Below are 27,007 nucleotides of genomic sequence, written 5' to 3' on the forward strand. Positions count from 1 at the left end.
CCCATAATCCCTGAAAAGAATTCAGCCCGACCAGAAGTGCATTTTTCCGTAGGCAGCTGGTCTTCGGAATGGAAAATTTTGCATTTTATAAGCCAAGCTTGGTCACCCATCATCTGTGAGAATTCTGCTCGGAAGCAGTAGTCAAGAGGTTGATGGAGGATACCCCAAAACTCTATTTTTACTTGGGGATAACAGGGGTTTTCAGTCTCTTAGGAACCCAGAGAAAACCCGTGCAATTTGTTTCCCAGAGGTTTTAATCGAGATCCACAAAATCTCTTCAATCTCAAAATAGAAACTTTCAGAACCCGCTCAAAATCTACTTATTTTCATTAGGGCAGTTATGTGATCCCGTTCCTCACTGCTCTCCTAACTATGGATTCTGCACCACTTAAGGTAGCCACTTATGTATCTTATGCAACCCCAAGGTGAGGCAACATTTAACTCCACCATGTACAGTCATATTTTACCATTAGTAATTAACATGCATGATCACCAGTTACCAGAGACGGTGACTGGGACTATATCCCTTCTGTGAACCACCACATACCAAAAGGATTTTACTGAGTTGTTGAAAGTACATGTTACAAAAATATGCTAGACTACAGACTCCCCAGCACCTTTTTAATTACAGCCAAAACAAAAAAAAATTACTTAAAGGCCAAAGAGAAGGACTTTTCATGGTTATAATCATCAAAAAACGGTGGAAACCCATTGAAATATTTGGCTAACTGAAGACGGAGAATCTCTCTTTTGTCATAGAATATCTAATTCCATTCTAACACCTTACCTCTCCATCCTCCACTGTTCTGGAAACCTTTCCATAAGATTTCTCTCAATCACAAACTCAGTCTAGTACAACTTACAGGGGATATCCCTCAGGAAATGACCATCACTCTTCCACACTCCCTCTACCAGTGCAATGCTGCTGAACACCCACATTTTACACCCAAAAAAAACTTCTTTCCCGGGCACTGTCCCTACTCTCAGACTCTGAACCCTTTCCCTACGAAGGCCGTGTTTCCATGGCTTGAATATTTTGATGCTATAGGCCGTGTTTTCATGGCTTTGCGGTCAAGTATGCCAAGTGGGTCCCAAGCACCATTAGGGTCCCTAGGTGCGAGAGGTCCGACCCTTTCTTATTGTGCGTCAGGAGATTATCTCGGCCCCTTCCGGCACGTAATGTCCCACTCAAGGAAGGTGCTCATGGTCACTTATTTGTTTATAAGTGAGAATAACTACAAATGTACATGTTGCATTTATTGAAAATCAATGCCAAGAATTACATTCTGGATGTTCTGCTGATCAGTTCCAAATTTTAAACCGAACTCTAGCGTTCATATTAACGGAGTACATCATCACCTAGAACAAATTTTGGAGACGCTAAGGTTAGATGTTTAATTTTTATTTTTCAACCTTACTAGCAAATTTATTGGAGCGATATTGTTATGATTTACATATAAAGATTTACGTTACTATGTTAGCCACATTCTAAGTGTACATTTTCGGTGAAATTTGGTGAAATATCCGATTGGACTCCTATGAAAAAAACCTCTTGTAATGTAATAAAATATGATTCTCTCAGTTCTTTGTCGTGAGCCAAAATTACAGCAACTATTTTTAATAACCTCTTATCAACCTTTGAATACAAACGTATTATAAATGAATTTTGCTATAAATGCTAATTAATGCATATCCTAAAAATTCGTAAATTTTCTGTACAAGTAAGGAATGTTTTACATAGACACATGTTGTGAGAAGCAGTCCATACCATTCCAGGAAAGAGAACTGCTCTACCCAGGTAATTACCCTCATATCTTAGTTCTCTGGACAGGTTACATTAAGGTGGTCTGCCCTGTGCACCTCACAGGCTTTCTTCAGGACACATTAGTGCATTAATGTTTTCTTGGGAAAACATATTACCCTCCAACTGGCACATCCAAGAGTAGATTGGTGCAAGTAGCCTCTTACTGAAATATGTATGTGGAAGATGATAACCTCACTCTTCTTGGAATAGCTCATTTTCTTGGTGAGAGTGTGGATTTGGGCATCATGGATTTAAAATATGTTAATATCATAAATCGTAAGTACCTAGCAGTATGCTAGGTACATTGAAAGATTTCATTCCCTTTAAAGTATTTGTTGGTCTATGATATGATGCCCTTTTGCTGAAAACCCTAAAAATAACCGTAGAACTTTGTTTAAAAGTTCTAGAGGCATTGCAAAATGAAAGGTATACATTGATGAACTGACATTTGGTGCAATAGTAACAATTTACAAAAAATTAAAATCGCACTAGTAACAATAAACTGACCGCAAAAGTATACCGTGATGGGCTGCCTTCGATAAAAGGGTTGAGGATTATATTTGCCCAGTTGCAGAGGAAAGGGCCCGGCACCTCGCTAGGCAAGGTCATTAAGTGGAGGAAGCGACTACCTGGACAATTCCTTGCTGAGAAACAACTCTGTACAGGGTGAAAAAGAAATGCTCAAAGCCTTCGTACAGCCAAAACCAACTTTCCGCGAAGGAGCCCGGCGCGAAAGAGTTAAGAGCCAAAATCCATTGATCACCAGCATGAGCCTCCTCAGAATGGGCATCATCCACAACTAGACACAAAGCTAGTCACTGACAAAAGAAGAAGCTCCTTGAAGAGATGCTAGAATAGTCTTCATCGAACCTTGATCCCTCTCCCATGCTAAAAATTCTCAAGGTGTTAATCCATCTCATATCACACTTCACCATTTCTTTAAAATAAAACAAGAACCTATAGACACGAGATTCATCTTCATAATACACTGTGAGCCACCTCTAAGCAGTTTGTTAGGGGGTTATTGTGTTTTGAAATTGGTTGTCTCTTTAACCTTTTTTGCTGAATGTTGGGTGAAGCCGACGGGCATTTTCATACACGGAAGACCTAACGGGTATAGCTGTTGTGGATTTTTAAACACAAATGACTGGACGTCGGCTCTAGCAGAAGTGACTGCTGAGGTAGCGATTGTCGAATGCATTCAGGTCTGGCCTGAGACCCAGTTTAGTAAGACATTAGTGCAACTCCTCAGGAATTAAGTAGTTCGACCCTCCCGCTCATGTATTATCATCTTTTGCAATGATATATTTTGTTGCAGACTACAATATTTTCATACTTTAAAATTAATTCTTTGTTTTTTTTTCTGTGGGTAAGCAATTTTTAAACGAAATTTTAGTGTTAAAAATAACAAACTTGTGGACTTATAGTCTTAGTACCTTGTGTTCACTAACTTTGTTGTTATCAACACTAGAAATCCATATAAAATACCACAATGCTTTAAATAAATGTTAGCAATTCTTATAGAAGAGAAAATTACTGAAAATCAAATGAGCTGACAGTGGATTTGTGCTAAGATAGGGTTAGAGGATCTAGTCCAGTGGCCGGAGTAAGGGATGGGCACCCCATTGAGTTGAGTCCCAAATCTGAGGGACGAAAATGCCAGGGCAACTCCACCCCTATAATGAGCTCCACCCAGGGAGGTTTCAAATATTCTTATGCTACTTGTAGCATGGAAAAATTTTTCCTCTTGTATGAGCCATTGGAAAGGGTTAAATTTATTTAAAAATAAGTTAATAAATTAATATTTTATTTACCACTACACAGTGAAAAGGGACCAGAAATGTAAAAATAGGTGCATCATGTTTGACAATTCTAGGCGCAATAATGTACATATACCTAGATTAGACAGCATGATGCATCAAGGACTCAATCTCCAACTGCCTGATACCTGCTTAGAAAAGAAGTCCACGTAGAAGAAAATGTCACTTAAAAATGGTAAAAATATGTGGGATATATTTTTAGTGTGAACATTTTTTAAGCTAAATAACGAGTTAAAGACGTTAAATATTGCCCAAGGAAACCAGAGAGATTAAATAAAAGGTACAACACAATTAATTATTAATTATGCTCACTGCATTGATCAGAAAAGAAGTCAAGAATTTCAGCTAAATTTTTAGCTAGAAATTAATTGTACATATGTATAATGAAGTGCTGCTGATGTAGCTACAGAGGGGAGAAAATTTTGATTGAAAAGAAGAACACTAAAATATACCATTGTCCAGTCAAAAATGTAGGAATGAAAATATACGACCAAAAGCGAAAAAAAAGGTGGTTGCATCATGCAATAGAGGGATGAAGAGGGAGGGGAATGAGGGCACATGTCCCCCCCTCCCCGGACGCTTAAAAATAGACAAGATTTTTAATACAAATATTAACGGATTTTATATTTTACTATAAAAGTTATAAATATTTACATATTAATAACTTTTATGATAAAATTGAGATTATATATTTTGTAGAATAATGTTTGCATACACATAGTTTTTAATCCCAAATTTGAGAAGACTGTTTGCCAGTCAGAACCTGGCGCACAAAAAAAATCCTGGATCCACCCTTGCATCATGGTCATCATTTACAGACTCAGTGTGTATGTATGTGTACCCCATTGGAAATATTCAATTCCGTTCAATTGAAAAGTGACTAATTTCAATTGAATACATGGAAATACTTTATTGAATTTCCTCACATTCAATTGAATTTCCATTTATTGAATATTTCAAATAGGGTACTCATAAAAAGAAATTTCTAATTCTCTAAATAATGAAAATTGACAAATACAATGGATGATGAAAACTTTAATGGTAGGTACAAATATTTACAGATGCATATGGCATAATTTACAGGCATTTGATCTTTAACATGTACGTAGTGAGAATTCCAGAGTTGAAAACATACAAATTGAAAATAATGCATATAATAACATACATATTTTTATTCTTTCACATTTTCTTAACATCAAATAGAACTCCTTAATCTTCCTCAACATTACCATAGAAAAATACTTCTTTGCTGATAATACTCTGCCTAAATATTTTTTAGTGCATTAATATATCTATGCTAATTGAAATTTTAGCATTTGTTTCAAAAGATAGTTGTACATTTATTTGGCTAATATGTTCAAGCTAGCTGTTAACAGATGAATGTAATACTTATCTTACATTTCATTGATGAAATATATGCAAAGCATCAATTCACTTACATTTCACTACTAGGTACATGACTACTTTAACACTATCTAAGTATACTCACTCTTAAAGGTCAGTCTTTTATTAAAATGAAAGTACCTATTATATATTTCTAGTTAAAAGAGGCTTTATTTTTCTCTCTAACATATCTAATGCTTAACACCCCACATTTGTTTCTTATATCCTGATTTCCTATGAACATCCCAGGATTTTTTTACTCCTATTATTATTTGAAGTAAATGTTTTTCTAGGCCCATGAGACAAGTACTTCCCTTTACATCAATGTATACAGCACAAAACATGAAACATACAGTGAGCCAAATGTTCACCGACATAGCAAGTAGAAAAATTATAGTCAACTTTCTCCTTATATTTATGGTATGGTGATAAATCCCTCGAATTGTGCTAACTCTAAGACAGTATTACAAGCTCGCTGGAGTATACGTACTTACAACGATTATTATTACTGGTGTATAGTGCTAGAGACCTAAAGGTACACTAGGTGAATTGATAGTAAGTGTACTTTTGAACCAAAATTTATAACAGAGAACTTAAAATTGAACAATACCAAATGAAAGACGCAATAACTAACAAGTAAAGAACTAACGCCATTTACAAAAATATAGCCTAGGCCATACCTAAGCTTCTATCAGTGATATTCAATAAGAAAAACTTGAAGAGGTACGTAAAAATAACAATATTTCTATCTGATCAGACGACCAAAGGTACTTCTTGAATCTTCAAAGTAGTCCAGTTAAAAAATTAATTAGTGAACATATATGTCATAATGTCACACGCATAATAAAATGTGGAAAATCTCAAAACAAAGGAATTTCAGTGGAACAATTGTTAAGTTGCACCAAGGTATGAGGCTATAAGCTAGCCAGACAAATGTGTGACATTTGAAAACCTAAATTTTATCAACAAATAGTAGTCAAATTATCGAATGTACAAGCAAAATACTTTCAATGACATTGTATATGTATGTTAATGAAAATAATAAATTTAACACATTCCCTGCCCAGTCCTAATGAAGGCAATACTACATATGCCACAAGATATTTCTAAGGGGCTCATCAACTAGAATTTGATATTATACAAGATGCCATAAGGCAGCATATTGCAGGGAACACATTAAGTTAACATACCGAAATAGCCATTAATTTGTAGCACGCAAACCACTCTTCTGAAGTTTTTTTGACATATGTAATCTTGCTTATTTCTTATTATGCCTAAAAGAGGAAAAAATATGGAGAAATCCAGATGAGAATTCCAGGGAAAGATTGGTTTTCATGAGAGTTCCTTGAATTGCCATACCAAACTTTAGACATTAGGGCTAGCTCGTGTTATCGAAGTCAAAAACTACAGTTTCTCAATATTGATAAAAATTATGAGCAGCATGAGAACTAGGCTGATGTGACCCAAAAATTTTACTTTTGTAGTACTATAAACATAAATGTTTAAAAATATTTCACATCAGAGAAGTTTGAGTAACATACCTGCTACTAACGAAGATGGGTGGTTCAGAATTTTTCATTTTTATTAGCTACCCTTGGATACTTTAACCTTTTGAACACTGTAACAGGTCACTTGAAGCAATGTCCATGAAATATTACTGAGGGATTCAGCATGGTTTAACACTTTCAATGCCCGATTTTCATGAAAGTCGTCAAAATCGACCGTTACAATAATAAAGAAAAAATGAGGGAGGTTTCCGCACTGTAACTTCCGTTCAAATACTGCTTTTTACAAGCGGTGCACAGGATTCGAAAGAGGGAAGCTTGCTGAAGGCCATATACACAATCAGAAGACTCAGAAGTGGATATTAGTCACATGCGGAGGCAGGGGAAGGGCTCCCGCCCCGACCAACAGACACTGGATGTGTTAAATCATCCTATCCCTCCAAGGAAAACTGATTACCTCAAAAACAAAGTGAAGGTCTGTATGTTGCTTACAATCTACCAATATGAACTATATGTCATTACTCTGCTGGACAAAGTGCCAAGGACTGAATGCATCACTCATGAAAATCACAAGAATGGAACACACTATTAGTAGTACAAGTCTGTATATGAGATAATCACATATTTCATCCAAGAATTTCCTTTCTATTCACCCCTTTGACATTTTTGTTAATATGGAGTGCCTATCAACTTTACAAAAGCACAAACTCCAAGAGTGAATAAGGCTTTCCAAAAGACAACTAGCTGATTGGATTTATTATCAGTTCAACAAAGTAAGGACATTTCTGTTGAGGTTTCTTCAGCTATGAAAGCTTAAAGTATATCACTGAAATTGACATCCTTTACTAAGATGATTAGCTTAAATTGTAAATAAATTGACCTTTTTGTAGTGGAATTAATTAAATTTGGTGTCAAGAAGTTGTTAATGAGTAATTTTTGCAAATAAAACCTTCTGTCTGTCAGAATAATAGAAAAAATGCAATTGCATCATATGTTTACTCCATTGCCATATTTCAACTGTAACGCGAGAAAAATGATGATTATCACATATTTTTTTGCAATTTATAGAAAAATATTTTACTGCGAGATTAACACGTTGCGTACGGATGGTGAGAATTCTCGTCATTTTTTTCCCGAACGTTTTGGACGGATGACGAAGATTCTCGTCATTTAGGCAGGTCAACCTAAACAATTTTGAAGCTTACAAAACGTATTTGTTAGTACGTTTTCAGTTGTTGTTCGTTATTCATAATGAATTGATGCATCATAACATTTGATTGGGTAAAGTTATATCCTAAACATTAGCTTACCCCGGTACGCAACGTGTTAAAATTTAAAGCTTTGAAGGAAAACTTAATTTAGGTAAAAACAAGGACCAGAATAAAATCTTAATTCCAAGTGTGAAAATTGCAGCCTAATATCACAAATGCAAGTAACTTTTAAGAATAAATGAACTGGACCCAAAAGCCATGCATGAAAATCAGAGGAATAGATGAAGAAGAATACACTTTTGCTATGAATCTCCAATTTGAAATTTATTACTAAACACTCCTTTGTGTAACTACATCAATCAATGAACTCCTCCGTTTGGTTGATATAATAATATGTATCTACACTGAAACTGCTTCTTGCTTAACCACATATTAACTTTTGAGAACATATTTTTTTTAAGGACTTGGATGAGTTTGCAGGGAAAAACCACAAGCATTCTAACTTCCCAATCCACATGTCAAGGCAGGAAATTCAGATTCTAATGATGAGGTGATGTCACTTCCGCTAAAATCCTCAAATTTAAGTCAAATTGTATCCAATCGGTGGATCTTTAAGGTTTAAATATTCATTATAAGCTTCTAGTAAATAATAAAAATGGTCCTTTCTTTTCAATGAATACTATCCACATGACAATAAGCTTGCAGAGACCAAGTGTGCTTCAATAGAATTCTCAAAACCAGAGGAAAACTTTACCGCAAGTAAAGTATCAATGTATAATCAAAACGTATCTAAATTTCAAAACCACAGCCCCACAAGATTTCAGCTTACAGCAGCAGACATAATTACTGGTTTTCTATGGCCAGTTTCGCCTTAATAAAAATGAGAAAACTCATCCTTTGAACCCACCACAAAGAGATGGATGATATGTTGGCTTATTAACCCTACAATAGTAATAGCTTTTCACCGATCCTCTGAGAACAAGATTCAAATATTTCATTCAGAATCCTAAACCCATTGAGGAAGCCATGCTTCCAAAATTACCTAATGAATGTGGATTTTCTCATTCCCTCAATCAGGCACATAGCCAAGGAGAGGTCTCTAAAATCATTAAGCATAACTGAAATTGATATTATTTTACATACACACATAGTATCAGTAGCGCAGCAAGGGAAGGTTTTTGGGGAATAAACCCCCCCAGAGTTAAGAAATTTATTAAGTTAAATCCATTTTACTTAATTGCATTAGAATACTTATAGAATTTTGTAAGGATTTATAAAATAGCCCTCAGAAAGCCATAAAACTCACTATTTAACCTAATTTTTCCAGGGGAGGGCCCCCACACCTCCCGCTTACCCTGGCAGGTATGCCATACCCCCAGACACCAGTGGCACAGCGAGGGGGGGGGTTAAACCCCCCACAGAAATTTTTAAGTTTCATCCATTTTACTTAATTGGATTGATATTACTAATAGAACAGTGTAAGGATTAATTAAATATCCCTGAGAAAGCCGTGAGACACACCATTTTGAACCATTTATCTTAAAATTCCGCAATTTACTAATCTTGCACCTACCGCTTATCCTGATGGGTATTCCATACCCCCACACACCCCAGTATTAGTTGCACCTTAACCCCCCCCCCCAGTCTTAACTCCTAGCTGCACCCTTGTCTGACAGTATTAGTTGTGCCTAAAACCCTAGCCTTATTTCCTAGCTGCGCCCCTATGTAGTATGTATACTTCACTTCTATAATAGGTTCCCTCATGGGCTAATATTTCTCCAGGGTTTTTTGCTCTGGCTTGCCCTTGATTTTGGTGCACAAACTTTTACCTCCATTGCTAAAGGTGGCATCATCAAAAGAACAAATTTGGATTGCAATTATCTTCAAATTACAAAATAAGTCACTCTCCTGATGATGCTGCCAGAGATGGAGGCTGAAGATCAAGAGCCAAAACATAAGATGCAGCAGACTAGTTAGTTTCTATTGCCTAAGTAGGTAGGCTTTTTATTAAGAGCCCTCATTATGCTTAAATCATACCCTTCACCAACAGCAAATTGTCATATCCTTGCTGGATTACAATAATATACCTTATGAAATACCTACGATCCCTGCTTGATCATATTAGTTTGCTTCACAGCATCACTCATTATGTGGATTCTATTATATATATACCGTACCATAATACAGATTAGAGAAACAATAACTGAATAGTCTTTTTCAGTTCCTAGTTCCTGAAGTGTTCCTTTATAAAGTCAGCCACAAGTATCCAAAAAGTTCAGGAGAGCCTGTTTTCATATACATACATACACGCCAAGAATACATTATCCCCACTGGAATTTTAGCACTACCATAATGTCAGATGGATAATTGTTTTTTATGTTGAGCCAGGGTATTCAGAGACTTACAATTGAAACATAAAATATGCTGAGATCAAATTACCACCATAAAAGTAACATTTACATTTGAAAAGGTTATATTCAGAAAAATGTAGCATGAAAGCCTATAAAACTCCTAACATGAAGAAAGTCCTTCCATTGTTGGGTGCGTAATTCCAACCTTTGTTTTTCTCCTAAGAAAACCCATTATAGTATGCCTCTCCTGTGTCCACAGTGAATCAGAAATCTCTCTCGAATGATATTAAACAGGTATATACCCCGATTAAATTGATAAATTGGAAATTATTTTTGGCATGCAGTAAAACTCAATTAAATCAGATGGCATAGGAATAGTGGCTGAATGGTGTAGAACAGATGTGTCCAAGCAATGACCTATGGGCCATGAATAAGATTTGTGTGCCTCGTTCGTTTATACTCATGTGTATACTTTTTTCATTGAAGAATTTGTGTGCTGACCTGCAAGATTTATCTTAACATACAGAATTAAATAAATCTATACCAAATATTTTTCGTGATTTTTCAAATACTCCAGAAGATGACATGATAATATATAACGGAATGAGAAAATAATTGATTCTGAAACTTGGTTATCCGATTGCATGAAATTCCTGTCAATGCATCAGCAGTTGAAGTAATGACAGAAGAAAATTACTTTACTTGAAATTTCATGACTGACATGAAGAGTGATTATCCAGGAAAGTATACGAAAATCACAAACCATGTGATCTCTTTGATAAACAATGATTTCTGGTTTAGTAAATACCATTACTCCATTAAGAAATGTTTATTCCATTTCCAGGGTTATCCATAAGATAGATATTACTTTTAACTGACGGGAAATACAATAAAAAACAAAAATGGAAGACTTCTGAGTGAATTTCCATAAAAATATTCCAGATAGACATGGGAAACTGCAGAAAAATACTTTTACACATTTACACACCATTTCAAAGGTACATTGTCAAATATCTCCCCAAAAACTTAAAAGTAAAAAAGTCTGTAGGCAACAGAAATATCTGCACAGATTCCCAGGTCATGCAACATTTAGAAACTCAAAATTTGTATACTCTGGCATTTCATTCAGTCAAAAAATTATGGAGGCCTAACAATTTGGAACCAAGTGAGCTTAATGAAAATGTCTCAGTAGTACAACGTCCTAGACAGGGGACAGAACTAGCATTGCAATAACAAATATAATAAGCATCACCAAATAAATGACTGAAATAGGTACTAATGAATTAGGGTTTCAAATAATAAACAAAATCATTGAGATACTCCTTTCACAAAACACAAGAGGATAAAAAAGCAAAACAATTTTATTTACATGGAGGAACCATAGGAGATACCAATTTCCAAACTTTTGTACATTATGAAAGTAATTAACAAGAATCTGTATAAAAAGGTGACCAAATATTTTTTCAACATGAATTATTGAGATTTCCTTCTAATAGATTTAACTGCTAGGCATTTTTTACATTTTTCAATACCCAGGGAAAATTAGGTATTACTCTATCACTAAAGTATCAATAAACTTTGAAATTAGTAAACATATAACTATGCATGTACTTTAGAAAGCCAATTTGTACATAGTAACAAATATATTTTACAATAAATGCTTTTGACAGTAATGATACAAAATTTCTTTGAATGCAAAATGTAATAAAATGATACACACGCATCAAATCAAAACACCATTCAACCTTTTACCAGGTTTATGGTGCAAATGGACTAGAAATGAATGCTGGCATAGTGAATTAGCTAGCTTTCATGAACAGCTAAAATGAATGCCACACAATACTAACAATATTGAAAAGAAATACAGAATTATACTTGAAGCAATAGCTTTATACCACACCATGTAACAAATTGAGAAGTATTCATGTAATTTAAATAAAATATTAAAATTAAAAGGCACATAAATTATACTGTGAGGGATGAATGCTCATTCTATAGGGGATGAATTACACGAAAGAAACTCAAATTACCACTCAAATAAATAACTGGGTAACTGCAAATTTACAATTCCACCTGACTGATTGTCACTTTGCATATCAGCTTGTGCAGAACTTACGATAACGGACAGATAACTAACATTATCACAATCTTCAACTATATTTCACAGGTTTGTCAGTTAGCTGCAAATTACAAACATGATCTGCATCACCACTAAATTACAGTTTGCATAATTGAACACAAACCAATTAATGAAGTGACACACATGACACAGTCTTTAATTGGTTGTATGTATTTCCAGGCAAACCTTACTATGGGGTATAGCAAAATTAAATTCCTCCCAATTTTGTGCACTACGGGGGAGACCAAGGCATATGCAAAAATAGCAACAGTAAGAAAAAGAATAAAATCAGTCATTTACAGTGTGAAAAAATGTTTAAATGTAAAGGAATATTACCCAATTAGAAAGGGAAAGAACATGATGAAGTAATAACTTTGTGCACAGGAGGTTTCATTCGCTACTAGTTTGTATTAATAATAAAGAAGTATGACTTGTACATGTAGGTAATCTAGAATATTCAAATAAATTCAAAGAGGAGGATTTGATACACAACTTATCCCTCAAAAAGGCAAAGGCAAACTGTCATCATACCAAGATATGTGCATGTTAAAAGTAAAAAAATGGAGCATTAACATTTGGATTCAAACAATGAAAACAAAATAAAACAATATAGAGTTCAGGGCAAAGCACACATCACTAGCAGATCAGAATCACTTTAGCAACACACTTAAGTTACTTTACTGATGGAGGTCATAGTATTATGCCAAAAACTAAAGTGGATATCATAGGCAATTGTACATGTCCACCCACTTTTATAAATAAACAAATATTGGTGCAAATATGGATAATATAATGTGTGCGTGACTACCTGTTTAGTGAAATGAATTATGAAAAATTCAATACTCGAGGGATAATAACTTTCGAATTGTTATCTTTGGCAAATGCTTTGGAAAAATCAATGCTAGTACCTTAAAAAATATTATATTTTTAATTTCTCCCAGAAAATGATGTATACTTTAATAAAATTTTACTCTCAAAAAAATCAATTAATTATACACAATTGGAGTATGCCAGAGCAAGATAAATTTAAACATGTTTCACTATTAGTACTAATTTCTGTACATCTAAGAAACTTCATCAAATGTATCATTAAAGTATTCAAACTCCTAATGGTACTCTGTAACATCAGGCAATGAGGATTATTTTCAAAAATTAAAAAAAAAAACAATAGTGTACAATAGACAGCATTTCTGCAGTCCCAGATAGACTTTCCAGATTACTGATGCTAAATTGAATTTCAATGTTTACCTCTACTTCTGTTCCAAGAAAATTTTCAAAAGTCTGCTTGATGTAGTATATATTCCTTTTGTGCTTCCCAATCCAATTCCACATTCAAAATCAACAAAATAACTTAATCATGAATTCACTGCAGTAAGGCAAGTCTATCAGCAGAAATATGAAAATATCTATATGTTGATAATATTAATCATCAATTTGAAATAGGTAAAATGAGAGCATCTCAACACTAGTTCAAACTTTCCCATTAATTTTCTCAATTTTCATTAGCAAAAATAAGATGGAAAATAGGTTCAAAGCCAACACAAGTGGACTATTTGGCTTTAAATTGAAACATTCCATACCTAGCATATCACAAGGGAGAGGTTGCAGTACAGAGGCAGGTGATCAGATGTAGGTGGGTGAGTGTGCCAGCGATGCTCCACAAGCCTCACAAGCAGATGCCTCTTTCACATTGACCAAGGTGCATTTTGGGCATTCCCTACCGCCACTCGCCAGGGGCCTCTCCTCTGCTCCCCTACGCCTTGATTTTCCACAGATTTCGCACACGTCACGCTTAACACCACCAGCAGCATTCCTGAACGTGCAATAAGTGCACTCCCAGTCCTCGTACTTCTCTTCACTAGGCTGGCTAGCCCTGCCACTTCCCAATGAAATTCTTTCTGCATCGTGGCTTCGCGTAGAGTTGGAGAGAGCAGAAACCAATTTTTCTGAATTTCTATCTACACTATTCCCTCTGCTAACTTCACTTCCGGCAAATTCTTTAGCCATGCTGGTGGGCTTTTCATCCATGACATGACTTGCAGTTGAAGATTTAGAGACTCTTCTTTTCTCCTCTTCTGTACCACCTGCTTTCTTAGGATCCAATCTTAATTTTTGTAAAACTTTTCCCATTTTCTCCACTGCAGGATCAGGTAATGGAACAGTCATATTTCTCTCTGACATCACATTTTTAATCTCCAATTCAGCAGCCCGAGCAGCCTCTTCTTCGGATACCGATTTATTAGCTTCCTTGTACCTAGGGTTCAAGACGTCTTCCCTATCTCCAAGATCTTTTGAATAACCTTGGGTCTCCAGATCTCGAAATACATAACTCCAACTTCCAAGGGTATCGCCATCTGCAGGAGCAGTACTATCAGAAACATAACTCATTTTTGCCTTATTATAGCCTCGACCCATTGTGGCAGTAACTCTTTCACTAGCTATTCCATCAGTTTCATCCCTCCGTGCATGAAGGTTAGCCCTTTGACGCTCTCTATTTTCTTCTCCAATGACTCCCCGTCTTCTGACAGCTGAATCGAGAGTAGCATTAGCCATAGGCACAGCGGTGTAGGACAAAGAGTGAGGGATGGTCATGTGAGACTGCTGACAGTAGCCACTTTGTGAATCAATACCAAAGGCTACATTGGCTTGACATGGAGACACAGGCACAGACACAGCAGGATGGCTCTGGATCTGTGTAAAGTAACTGGGGGCTGATTGCGGACAATATGGGAGGCCTCTAGCACCATCAACTTCAACCAGCTGAGCAGTTGGAACAGCTGTTGCAGCAGTTGAGGTATCCAATACATGAGTGTGGTACCCATTAGCATGTGTGCCACAATGGTATTGATCAGTGCATGGATAAACTAAACCAGACTGCCCACAATCATGGACTGTGGAAAACCTGTGAGAAGGGGCGAGAGTATTACACTGCTGCAGCAGATGTCCGGGGTGAACAGCATAACCGTTTGGGTAAAAGTCATCCGATCCCAGAGCAGATCCCATAGGAGGAGGTCCCTTTTGCTTAGGATTAGGTAAAGTGGGCACCTGCAGGGGCCACGCATAAGGGGCTCCTGACTGAGAGACTTTTCTTGGTGGCATCTGCAACACAATGTACATAATAATCACATAAAGACTGAAGGAAACCAATAAAAGGAATTGAAAAATTGCTCCATTTTTATTCATACTTTTATTTCAAGAATATTACCATTGCGATATGTCACAACTCTATGCGAGAAGTGCATGTATGAAAGTAATTGAGAGGCCAGATAGACACTAGACCTGTTTTCAAATATGAAATTATATCTTAGACACAAAGGAGCAACCTCTGTGCTCCTTTAATTGCTATAGACAATAGTTTCCATACACATACATATAGAGTGATTTTTCCCATAGAAAGATGATGACTAAGTCATTACGGGATGAAATAAATCAAGAAAAATAAAATACAGCTAGTGCAAGGAACAGTAAGCAAAATGTCATCCATCAATTAAAAAAACGTCATTAAAAAAAGAACTAAATCATTTATAAATGGTGTATAAATATACACTTCATAGAAAGAGTAAAATAATAGAAGAATGAGTCAATAAATAAAATATACATAAGTATCTAATAATTAGTATAGGATAGATTGTGACATAGAAGAATGTAATTTTGAGAATTAATAAGAAATAAATAATATAAATAGTTAAATGCTGATTCTTTCAAGTACAAAGTTACACAATTGAAAAGAGATCCAATAAGATATATTTTGCCACATTTTATCTTTATTTCAAGATTAAAAAATAATACAAGATTCTTGGCCTATTATAATGGGTCTAATAAAGAAGATAAATATGCATTTACTTGTTTTAATAAGCAATCAAAAGAATGCACAAACCATAGGAATTTTACTTACTGCCAAAGAGTTTGTACATGAGCTAGCACTCGCAGGTATTTGATGGTAAGGTGTGGAGTAGTTGTACTGATGATTTTGATGTGCTGCCATAACTTTCCTGTGATGCTCTGACCGTTCAGTACAGTAAGAAGGAATTGCTGGAGGAGTAGAAGATGTGGCAGCTAAATACCTCATGGTAAGGACTCGAGCAGCTGCTTCAGGAGCAGAGACATGACTTTCTCGGAATTCTATCAGATCTAACCAAGAGAACTTCCGTGGGACCATACCCCAGATAGCACAAAGGATCTGAAATGTAGGGATTGGTAAAGACCTTGCAATGCATTTCATTCTTACACAGTAATTACAATCAATAAACAGTCCACAAGAAGCTTCTAAAGAAAATACTCACTTGACACTCCACATAGGCAAAAAGGGCATCTCGGGACACACTCGCAACTCTGTCTGGATCAATAGGCCCTTCTAAAGACATGGCTCCTGCACCCACCTTCCGGTATCCCATCAATTCAAACATCACCTCTGCACCAATCAAATTTGTTTCAACCTCATACTTGTAAAACCCACTGTACAACTGGAAGACAAGGGAATTTGAGGTGATAATTTACCACTCGGAACCAACCAGACAGCCATTAGGCAAAGTACTCCTTACGGAGAGGAATCATGACACACTCAAATGCAAAAAAATTAAGAACATGTGATAGAAAAATATCATGAATTCAAATTTTTCAAAGCACTAGTACCTTCATTTCCCTAAACTCTTTCCTCCAAGGCTGTGACAGAAGGTTGGCAGCATACTGATCAAGAGCATTCCATGCAGATGCAGCTCGAAAGCCATTGAAAGAATAATTACTTGAATGAGAAGTGCTATCATTAGATTGATAGGGTGTTCGAGTTGAAGGTGATGTAGACACTGATGCTGACCTGTGAAGGATCTGTGCAGTCTGAGGAAAAGTGAACTTTCGATCATGAGGCACTTCACACAAATACTCCCAGATGTGCCCTGAAAAGAGATAATATTCCATTAAAAACTATTATAGATTCGTACATACTTTCAAAAACAGTGGTCATTAACCTGGAGGTATTTTAAAGTTTAAAAATTCACAGCCATGTATAGCAAGTATCCAGGAAGAAAGGAATATAAATGCTTTACAGCAGGGGTCTCCAATTTACTAGGCCACGAGGGCCACATTCCAAGTTTCGAATCGCCCCACGGGCCGGATAGCAAATTTGCCAATGACTGAAGTATTCGATTCCAACGTCTACTGAAGTATCCAGTGGCGTATTTCTTATTTGCGAACAGTTGAAGGCGACTTTGACGTGTAGTACAGCGCTGCAATGCTCCTAGCGGAGTCTCACAGAGTTATACGAGCGAGAATCGCTCGCTACTTGAAACGAGTGTGCGGGCCGGATGAAAACCCTCCTCGGGCCAGATCCGGCCCGCGGGCTGTAGTTTGGAGACCCCTGCTTTACAGTAATGTAAATGGTAAATTAATATTAAAAAAAGTTTATGGCTGCCATATTTATAGACTTACTTCAATACAAAATACCATTCTAATCACAATGCACAATGTCAGCATAAACACAGGCGATGCTGATCAATAGGTATTGGCAGAAAAGCTCTGCATATTTGTCAAATAAACCCACACATAAAGGATCTAACTCACACAAGAATTATGTGTTCTCAACAAATTTCAGTTTAATGAACACAGCATTTTGACTGCAGTTTTGTCACTTCGACTGCAGATATTGAATTACTTAAGCATACGAAATGTTATACATGTAATATTAAATATTCAACATAATCTTCCATTTGATCACTGCTGTTGATCTTTTGTATATTATCCCTCAAACCTAAGCAAAACCCTAAGTTATGGGGTTAATCTTATTGAGATAATGAGGATACTCCACTCATGTATACTAATGGAAGAAATTAGTGTATTTAAAAGATGATACTAAGATATAACACAGTACAAGCGTGATTAAAAACAACTTTTTTGTTATTCACAACTAAAAAAGCATTTTCCACTGATCAAATGTTTATAGCCAACGCACCACAAACACTACCATCTCTTCTACCACAAAGGCATGGGAAGGTTTTACAGGAAAGAATATAATAAGACAAATGAAAAAGTCTAGGATAAAAAAACCTCCGTCAGCTGCTCAAATAAACGAGACCACAGCCTTCTAATTGTTCAATGGCTTGTTTCAAAAGAAGACTTCAGACCAATCTTCCCCGATTGGAAAGCTTAAGAGACACCATAAAAGTAAAGGGAAATTACTTGGAGAGTCACCACCTCCTATTTTCATTGAAAGAATAATTACTTGAATGAGAAGTGCTATCATTAGATCGGTGTTTGAGTTGAAAGTGAAGTAGATTTACATAAACTAGTGGTTGCAACCCTTTCACTTCACCATCAGCAAATAGGACTGATTTAAACATCAATACTACCTTCACCTGACATATATCCTTCCATGCAAATCTAATCATCTCTTCTGCAAGCTAATACTACAGTAGTCTCCGCACTAAAGAATTTTCTTCTATTTACTGGAGCAGAACAGAGAATTTCACTATGGCGTCTATGCTGAATCTCTTGCTGCCTTATTAAAAAAATTATTCCCATTCTTGAGAGATGACTTACAAACTAAATAAAAAACATGATAACTACACATAGTGTATTATCACATGGGAGAGGGACTCACTAGGTCACCTCTCACAGTACAGATTTTGGGGTGGCTTTTCCTTCCTGCCTTCCCTGAATTATTCAGAAGCTCACACAGAATATTTTCCATGCCCATAGGTTTTCTCGCCTTCATACCTTGAAGGGCTCTCTGTAGCTCACGTTAAAAATCCCCTCTGTGAGATTGTCCACCACAGATTTCTCCTCTATCTTAAATCCTTAAGGCCTGTTCTTACTGTCCAACATCAGCATTGGTGACTCTCTCCGTAGACAGGTTACAATGGAAGTGTTGCCTCCACAGCACTCTATCCTTGGCCTCTCTTATCATCTCTGCATCATTCCCTCCTTCTTTGTTGTCAGTAAGAATTCCGTGCCTCCTCTTCCTCTCTTCCTTGCTATTTTCCCTTCTACTACTAACTTCTGAACACAGTCACTCCTTAAAATATGTCCTATACATTCTGCCTTTCTTTTAATTTCCTTCAGTCAGTATACTTCTTTCTACTCCTATTCTCCTTAGAACTTCTTCATTCATAGTTTTATCTTTCCATCCAATCTTCTACATTCATTGCCATGGGCACATTTCAAAGCTTTTCGTCTCCCTTCTTCAAGGTCCGCTTAAGTTTTTCAGGTGAACTACTGGCAGTATGATACATTTTAGAGTGATCTGAGAAAAATATATACCCATATTTCAAATGGATCCATGCTGTAAACAAGAAGAAACTTACTCCAAACGGAATTGATACATCAAAATTATAAGACAATATACAAGGAATTTTTTAACAGAAATAAAAAAAACGATTAATCTTATGAACTCAATTTTAAGCATATTAGATAAATTAGTTGCAGGAGGGGTTTTCATTATGATCCAGCAATACGGTGCACACACCTTCTGACATACAGAACTAATCCACTTTTTCACGATTGAAGCCAAAAAACATTTTAAAAACGATGCTTCATAATGCACATCCTGTATGGAGGGGGCTTCACCACTCATTATTTTTTGTTCAAAAGTAATTACTCACTGATTATAACAGATCCCACATTCAACTATGAAAATGCTTTCTCACGGTTAATGTTTATATTTAAAACTACGCACAACCACAAACAGAAACAAAATGAACTTCTAACCATCGGGCGCTAATAATGTAAATTAACTATGTGTACAGATGTGTTGGTGACATAGAATTAGCTACTGTTAAAAATACATGCATATATAAAACAATAACAAGGATTCAAAACGCAGGGACAATAAATCACGGCTAATCTATTTCAAAACATCAACTCCAAACAAAAAAGGGATGGAAGAGAAGTAACATAAGAGGTTTATCCAGAACGAAGCAAAAGAACATGATTGAAATGTTAGTCGGCATTTCCGCAGCATACTGTCATCAATGACTGCAAATTACGAATTTTTAATGGTCATAAGTGTTAAAGTTACACCAAGATATGTACCGAGTCAACATACATAAAATACAAGATGAAAGAAAAATAACAAATACAATATGAAGACTGATTACTCACTTTCAAGTTTATTCCGCTGCTCGATTTTGTGGGGACTTGCTTCAGTGTGAAGGTAGGACAAATGCAGCTGGTCAATAAGCACACATAACTGGGTAATACGGTGATCCGAGTGAGAGGTGTGAGAATAATGATGGGCACTGGGTCGACTTTGGCCGAAGCAATACATCTGTTGCTGATGGTGGGGTAAATGCACTCGAGTCTCTCCCATTTTCCTGAAATTTCATTCAATCCCATTCGCCTTACAGATTTCACAATGGCAATTATGCTGAATCTCTTGCTGTCTTGTTAAAAAAATATTCCCATTCTTGAGAGACGACTTATTCCGACTTCGTCGCAGTATGCAAACATTTAAATAGCTACATATGCGTTAAAATAGGTATTAATTCATTATGACACGACATACGCATAACTATGATGTTCCATAAATATACCTATTGAATGGCAAGATTCATTTACTCCGCAATCCTGAAATAATACCTGGCTGGATACCGTGCAACCATCAAATCACCACAAGTTTAACCATTAAACACATGAAGCGAGGAGATTTCTCTTCGTAGACGTATTCGCATGTAAGAAAAATCTTCTTTCGATATTCGTTAAACGACGACAGATATAAATTTGTCCACAAAATAATAAATTCACTATTCTCCTTACGCACCTAGTGACATTATTTCTGTCCTCCTCTTGGTGGAAACATGGGCTACTAAAAATAGATGAGTAACGATAACTCCGGGAATGCCAAATTTCAGGATCGAAATTGTGAGTGATTCTTGAGGCATACAGGGCGCACTCCCCTTCCCGAAGTTGCCCCCGCGACGTTAGCGCCAGGGCAGTAGGCACGTATGGAAGGGTACTACATGAGCTCTCTTGGAATTTGGAAGGAAATTTCGCGCATGCGCAGTAATACAAACAGGCAGTTCAAATTTGGGAGGCCGAGAAGGAGGGTGGTGGAACCGGCGTTAACGGTTTGTTAACGGTCGCCGGCGGATTCAAGCAGGGAGAGCATCTCAGGAGGCCAGATATTTGTGAACAAGGTAAGTGATCCAGTGTATTGTTTCAATGTTAGGTTCGTTGAAATTCGGCCGTACTTTTCACTAAGCGTGAACCTAAAATATTGTCATTGAAATCTTTATTATTCATTATACCGTTTCAGACTATCACATTCGCCATCCGATTTGGAGCAGTTACATGGCTGCCGGGAGTATATGGAATTGACGAAAAGGCAGACAGTTTTCAAATATGTCGTCAAGATCAAGTGAAGAATGCAATTTTTAATATCGGGCTTGATTTAGTGAAACTACTCCCCAGCTCTCACAAGAAGAAAACTTTAATGTTACTCGGGCATTGGCGTGAGTATTATTCAGTGATTTGAATACATCAGTTAATTATTTAGTCTGTTTGGTTTTTAGTCTGTTTTAAAAAGTGGGGAGGCCTGCTAAATTTCCATTTGCCTTTTCTCTTAGATTCCCCATTGGATGCCGCTAGAGAGGTTATAATGAAAGAAGTCCCTTCCACCTCCAGTGGGATATATACCTTCTCTCTTGCGTGAGTATTATTCAGATATTTGAATACATATGTTTATTATTGAGTCTGTTTTGTTTTTAGTTTGTGTTAAAAAGTAGGGAAGCCTGCTAAATTACAAAATGTTCTTAAAATCCATAAAATTAAATTTTTATCACACACATGCATTCAGGATTGTAATGATGAAGTAGCAATTGAACTCTGCCTCTAAATAAGACCTTTTCTCCTCATATCTATTTGATAGACAACAATGTCCCTTATTTTTACGGCAATTTCCATGCTATTTTTCCAGCTGCAAATGGAGATCTGGGAGTCGAAGCCGGGGAGACAGCTGAGCTCCTATACTTCTTCGACAGGCTTTTTGATAGCATAAATGGTGATTCCCTGAAGCCACTTGCTGGGAAGCCATTACGGTGTGCAGTGTCTCCTTCATCTCAGCATGTGCAATTTTGGGGTGAGGCTCAGAAACTCCTGCAGTCAATGGTGTTCATTCATGGGCAGAAGGAGAGTAGGACTCCCTCTTTAATTAATTGGGGTAGGGCTAGGAAGTAATATTAAGGCCCTTTGGCAAACTTTACACAGCATTGGATTTAAAAACCTTACCCCAAGGAATTTAAATCCAGATCCACTTGAAAATAAGTGTGGGAGCATTCGAAGCTATGGGTTTCGATATAATGCTCAAACGTGCTTCCAAGTCGTGCTTCTGCTTCCACTTTGATTTCAATTTCATTGAAAGGTTATTTGTTTTCAATGTATTTCATTTTTCATAAAATAGTGGTTTTCTATTATCATTTGTATCATGAGTATATCTGTGTTTCATTTAATTTAAATTTCTAATGTAAAACAAGTGGGTCATAGATGTAGTTCACAAGTCCTACCCCAAGTAATTGTTTCATAGGATTACGATTAGGGATGTGTTGATTCTCAATACCATTGATTCGTATACTTGGTATCGGTATCGAGAATCAATAACTTTAGGCATCGACACATTCCTTAGGATTATAAATTTTGAACATGGGTGGCCAACCTAATATCATTAATAAAACTATTTTTAGTGGTGGTACTAAATTGAACCTAAAAACTGATCAATACAGAAGAATTAACTAATTTTAAAAAAAACTTGTACAGATAATCAGTTATCTTTAAACATACACCTGTTACTGGTGAAAATGATCGATAACCAATATAATTCACCATTTACTCATGGTAATTGACCAGTACTGACGGATTTTGCCAGTATTTATAATTAAATTTTTGTAATTAAATGGCTTACAACAGTTACATTTGTCATATAGGTTGGCCATCCCTGGTTCACTTGGTGATTTATAATGTTAGGAGTTAGTATTGGTGCTGATAACACTGAAGCCTGCATGTTGTGTTTTCACAACCACTTTGTGATGCTACTGTTATAAGCCTTCCTTCGAATGCTACTTACCGTATAAGTTTAAAGTGTTATCAAAATACCACTTTGCAAAACTGAAATCTTCTTGTATTTAAATATCCATGCTTTGATGGCTTTCATGATAAGCCTAATTCAAAAGTATTTTTTATGAATGGTAATGAGTGTTATGATGTGACTTTCCAACACTGAAACCTCCTTGTATTTAAACATCCATATGCTTTTATGGCCTTCCATAATTATAACTGACTTTAATACGTGATATTTTATGAGTGGTATTGTAATATGTAACTTTCCTAAAGAATGTCACTAAGTGTTACTTGTATTTGGTTTAGAAGTCTTATTCATATTAGCGCTTAAAGTCATGATGCGCTAGGATACAACTTAGTATTGTGCTTTATGGGTTGTATAATGAACTACTGTTATTCTTAAAATTTAACTCGATTTCATTGTACCGCATTTTAACTTTGCGTGTGTTACGACATGCTTTCGATGTTTGCTTTCATGTTTTTGTGGTTTGTTTCTGATATCCTGCTTGTAACTACATGATATGTGATTTTTGAGCAATAAAACAAGTAAATGTTATTTTGTGTTCTCATTTTCCCTTTCGAAATACGCGGCAATTGAGGTATCCTATAAAGTAGGCATCTTGCACTACGAAAGGGGGCGGGGCTAAATCGCTCTACTGCTGATAGTTCCCTTCCGCCCGCAGTGGCGCTACAAACGCTGGTCCCGTTTTTTAGTATTGAGTGTCCCATGTATGTCTTGAGGAATCAGTTTTGATCTGCTCATGGTCCTTATGATCTGCAATTAAGGACTATTCATGGGTATGTTACTTCAATTCATTACCATTTTATCCCTCATTAGCGGGTTGAGCTCACTCACTCGAAGTAACGGTCACATTACGCTCGAGGTGAATGTGATTACGGCGCTCTGGAGTGTGTACATAATTATTTTTATTTGAAGCCCAGGAGTAGTTCTGATATGACATTTCTAAATCGTTATAAAAGCCATGATTAAAAAAATGGTGGCAATTTAATTTTAATTCTATCCTTGCGGCTGTAGCTAATAGCAGTTGAAATTTCTATGCGGTAGCTGTATGGGTAGGTATTTAAGAGAGTGATTATCTAACGGTAAATGAAATCTCACATCTACCTTAGGTCTTTCCAATTTCCTTTTCTCGTTGAAGACTTAAGAAAAGACTTCGCACAATTTCGACCCTCACCATGGGTGGGAAATCCAGAAGATGAGGATTCTCGAAGTAGTTACCAGGTTAGATCCGGTCCGTCAAAAAATATATATGGAGAAACTTCAGCTTACTTCCTTACTCCCAATAATCTAATTATAGTCTGGTGATAAATGATCAATTTTGGGAATAAATTACTATTTTATGGGCATATTTTTATTGAAAAGTTAAACTAGTTGGCCTCCTCGAATACTAGGAATCACCGACTACAGCTTCAAATAAGTGTAAATTTCAACTTGTTTTCGTTTTGAAACCGTGATCTTTGGATTGTTATTGTGAACACTAGAGTTTATTGAGGACTTGCTGATATTCAACTGTAGTCTTTCATTTCAAGGTTAAGTTTAATATGATCATATTCAAAGCTCGGTTGGCTAATGTATCTAACACATGAAATAGAGATGGGTACTGCAAGGGTGGTTGGGAATAGCTAAGTGGCATGAATAGGTAGAGAAATGGAGTGTTCAGGTCAAGGAGGAGAGGCATTTTAGATGTAGGGCAGGCATATGAAATGATTTCCTCCTTCCACTTACCACTTTATTTCATCTTGGCCACCTCAACCATGGCTGCAGTACCTCACTCTCTAATTTATGTTATTTACTTGAATCAACCATATCTAGGATGTCAAATACCTTTAAAATTATACTAGTGTCATAATAGGTTGGGTGCCTTACGTATATAATGTGGAACAACACATTTGACTGTGTCATCTATATTGGCTATCACTAGAATCTGTTCACCTAATAATAAAAAAAACTGTCTGGTGATACAATGTGTTGACACCAGTCACTATCTATCTATATTGCGTGGAACTGCAGTGTGTGGTTACCCAACTTTGAGTGCCCATAAGTTATGTTGGTTACATCATCTGTCATGTCATCCATTCAAGTTATATATTAATTTGGCAGTGGCTATGGAACAAATAAATTTCATTTTTACTAGGATTCCTGCATGTCAGCTTCCTCTATATGGACGAGTGAAATCAGCCAGCCTCTGATAACCACCAGCTTGAATTTTCATCAAACTTACAATGGACTTTCATTTTTGTATAAGACGTTACAGAAAATTTTAGTCTCTAAAGGCCTTTTTACATGATACATTAACACGTACGAGTTAATGTCTGTTTGCATGAATGATTATTGTAGACCGGAACAGAACATGTACGAATGCATGAACCAAATTAGAACAGGTTCTATTTTCTGTGCATACATTTGCACAAGTTGGGTGGTTACACGGTGCATTTTGGCATTCATTCTCACGTTCATACATTTAGACATTAACCCATACGTGTTAATGAACTATGTAAACAGGCCTTAAGTGTCAATAGTTTATGATGCATGGGCGATTGAAATTTGAGAATGACTCCTACAGTGCCACGTCATGCAATGGTGATTTTTTTTGTTTTCACCCATAAACCACTCTTGTAGATTGAAAAGTAATAATTTCTTTTTCCTCAGCTAAGACCTCCAAGGCAATAACATGAATATCACAAAATAACCCAAATAGTTGAACTGCAATAAACAATATTTGCCAAAAAATGCCACTCGCACCATTTCCAATTGTTGGCATCCTCAAAGGAAGGCCATATAAGTACAGACTAAGGTCCCTTGCACGCGCACACACCTATTTTAGAGGGCCTGTAAAATACCGACTTTTTATCAGTGGAGCACTGCTTGCACACATGCTGGATTTTATCCAGTGAAACGATCACTTGCTTGGTGGTTGTGCCAGCGTTGGTGATTCACAATGGCAATGGCCGGCTGCTAACTGGCTTTTCAACCGGTTTTGTATCCCTGTAAGGGAGCAAAGGGAATTTATATTGAATGGCTACAAGTCCCAAACGTGAGAGACGTTCGAGTTGTATTTTTTGCAGAACCTAGCAATTCCTACTGTAAAAATACCCCTCTCCCAGGGTTTCTTGTCATCTTGCAAAAATCTGCATTTTGCAGAAAATGTAAATCTTGGCAATCCTGTTCCAATAGAACCCTTGTATAAAATCAGACACCTTCTTGACCTTTTAGCTATATTTCGACAAAAAACGTATGCTCCCGATAAGGTAGTAAGAATTGATAAATAAATGGTATTCTGAAGGGGTCATTTTGGGTCAGTAGTGTAGCCAGGATTTTGAAATGGGGGGTTTCCCGTAGATTTCTGGGGTATTTGGGAAACACCACAGGGCAAAGGGGGGGTCTGGGAAAATTTAGGGATTTTTTGATGTTTAAAACTTCATTTTTAGGACTCAAAAACAGTAAAATCTTACTTGTTTTTGGCACCTCTTTAGAAGATTCAAGGGGGGTTGTAATCCTTAAAATCCTCGTCGCTTTGCCAATGATTGTTGTTCAGGACATTCATGAAAGGGAAGAGGCAGAAGTTTGTGATAAAACTACACCCACTGGCTGAACACAATGGGTATATCCTGAATTTCCACGTGCATTCAGGCAAAAAGGATCTTTAGTTGAGTGGTCAAGGGCATTCTGGTTAGCTTGTTCTTAAATTTATCATAGGAAGATTACAAATGAGCCATTCCCTGTTAAGGAATATCTATTGTAACTGTTATGTA

The 27,007-nt window shown here is 36.4% G+C and overlaps 1 protein-coding gene and 1 long non-coding RNA gene across 3 annotated transcripts; one reads left to right on the forward strand and one right to left on the reverse strand.

The window, feature by feature from the left end:
* Positions 1-11,417: 11,417 nt before the first annotated feature.
* LOC124163747 (protein tamozhennic) lies at positions 11,418-20,993 on the reverse strand. Of its 2 annotated transcripts, none has more exons than XM_046540828.1 (6): positions 20,762-20,993; positions 20,285-20,496; positions 16,826-17,085; positions 16,477-16,656; positions 16,089-16,373; positions 11,418-15,292 (listed from the first exon to the last, which is right to left on the reverse strand). In XM_046540828.1, the coding sequence occupies exons 1-6, from the start codon at positions 20,782-20,784 to the stop codon at positions 13,817-13,819; spliced, it is 2,436 nt and encodes an 811-aa protein (XP_046396784.1). In that variant the 5' UTR covers positions 20,785-20,993; the 3' UTR covers positions 11,418-13,816. The 2 variants fall into 2 exon arrangements, with proteins under 2 accessions (XP_046396784.1, XP_046396790.1); XM_046540834.1 differs by having other exon boundaries at positions 20,716-20,993.
* A 70-nt stretch (positions 20,994-21,063) lies between these two features.
* On the forward strand, positions 21,064-23,392 carry LOC124163758. The gene is made up of 4 exons (XR_006865837.1): positions 21,064-21,318; positions 21,438-21,633; positions 21,748-21,829; positions 22,098-23,392. It is a non-coding gene; the product is annotated as an uncharacterized LOC124163758 (long non-coding RNA).
* Positions 23,393-27,007: the final 3,615 nt, after the last annotated feature.

This window comes from Ischnura elegans, chromosome 1 (genome assembly GCF_921293095.1).
Source record: "Ischnura elegans chromosome 1, ioIscEleg1.1, whole genome shotgun sequence".
In the NCBI taxonomy this organism is placed as follows: Eukaryota; Metazoa; Arthropoda; class Insecta; order Odonata; family Coenagrionidae; genus Ischnura; species Ischnura elegans.

What these genes read in the sequence shown, in the direction of transcription:
- LOC124163747 (XM_046540828.1), bottom strand. Translation starts at nt 20,784, where the DNA reads ATGGTTGCACGGTATCCAGCCAG. An exon ending in GTTGCACGGTATCCAGCCAG is followed by an intron (nt 20,497 to 20,761) that starts GTATTATTTCAG and finishes ATGAAATTTCAG; the next exon opens with GAAAATGGGAGAGACTCGAG. An exon ending in GCAGCGGAATAAACTTGAAA is followed by an intron (nt 17,086 to 20,284) that starts GTGAGTAATCAG and finishes ATCTCTTTTCAG; the next exon opens with GGCACATCTGGGAGTATTTG.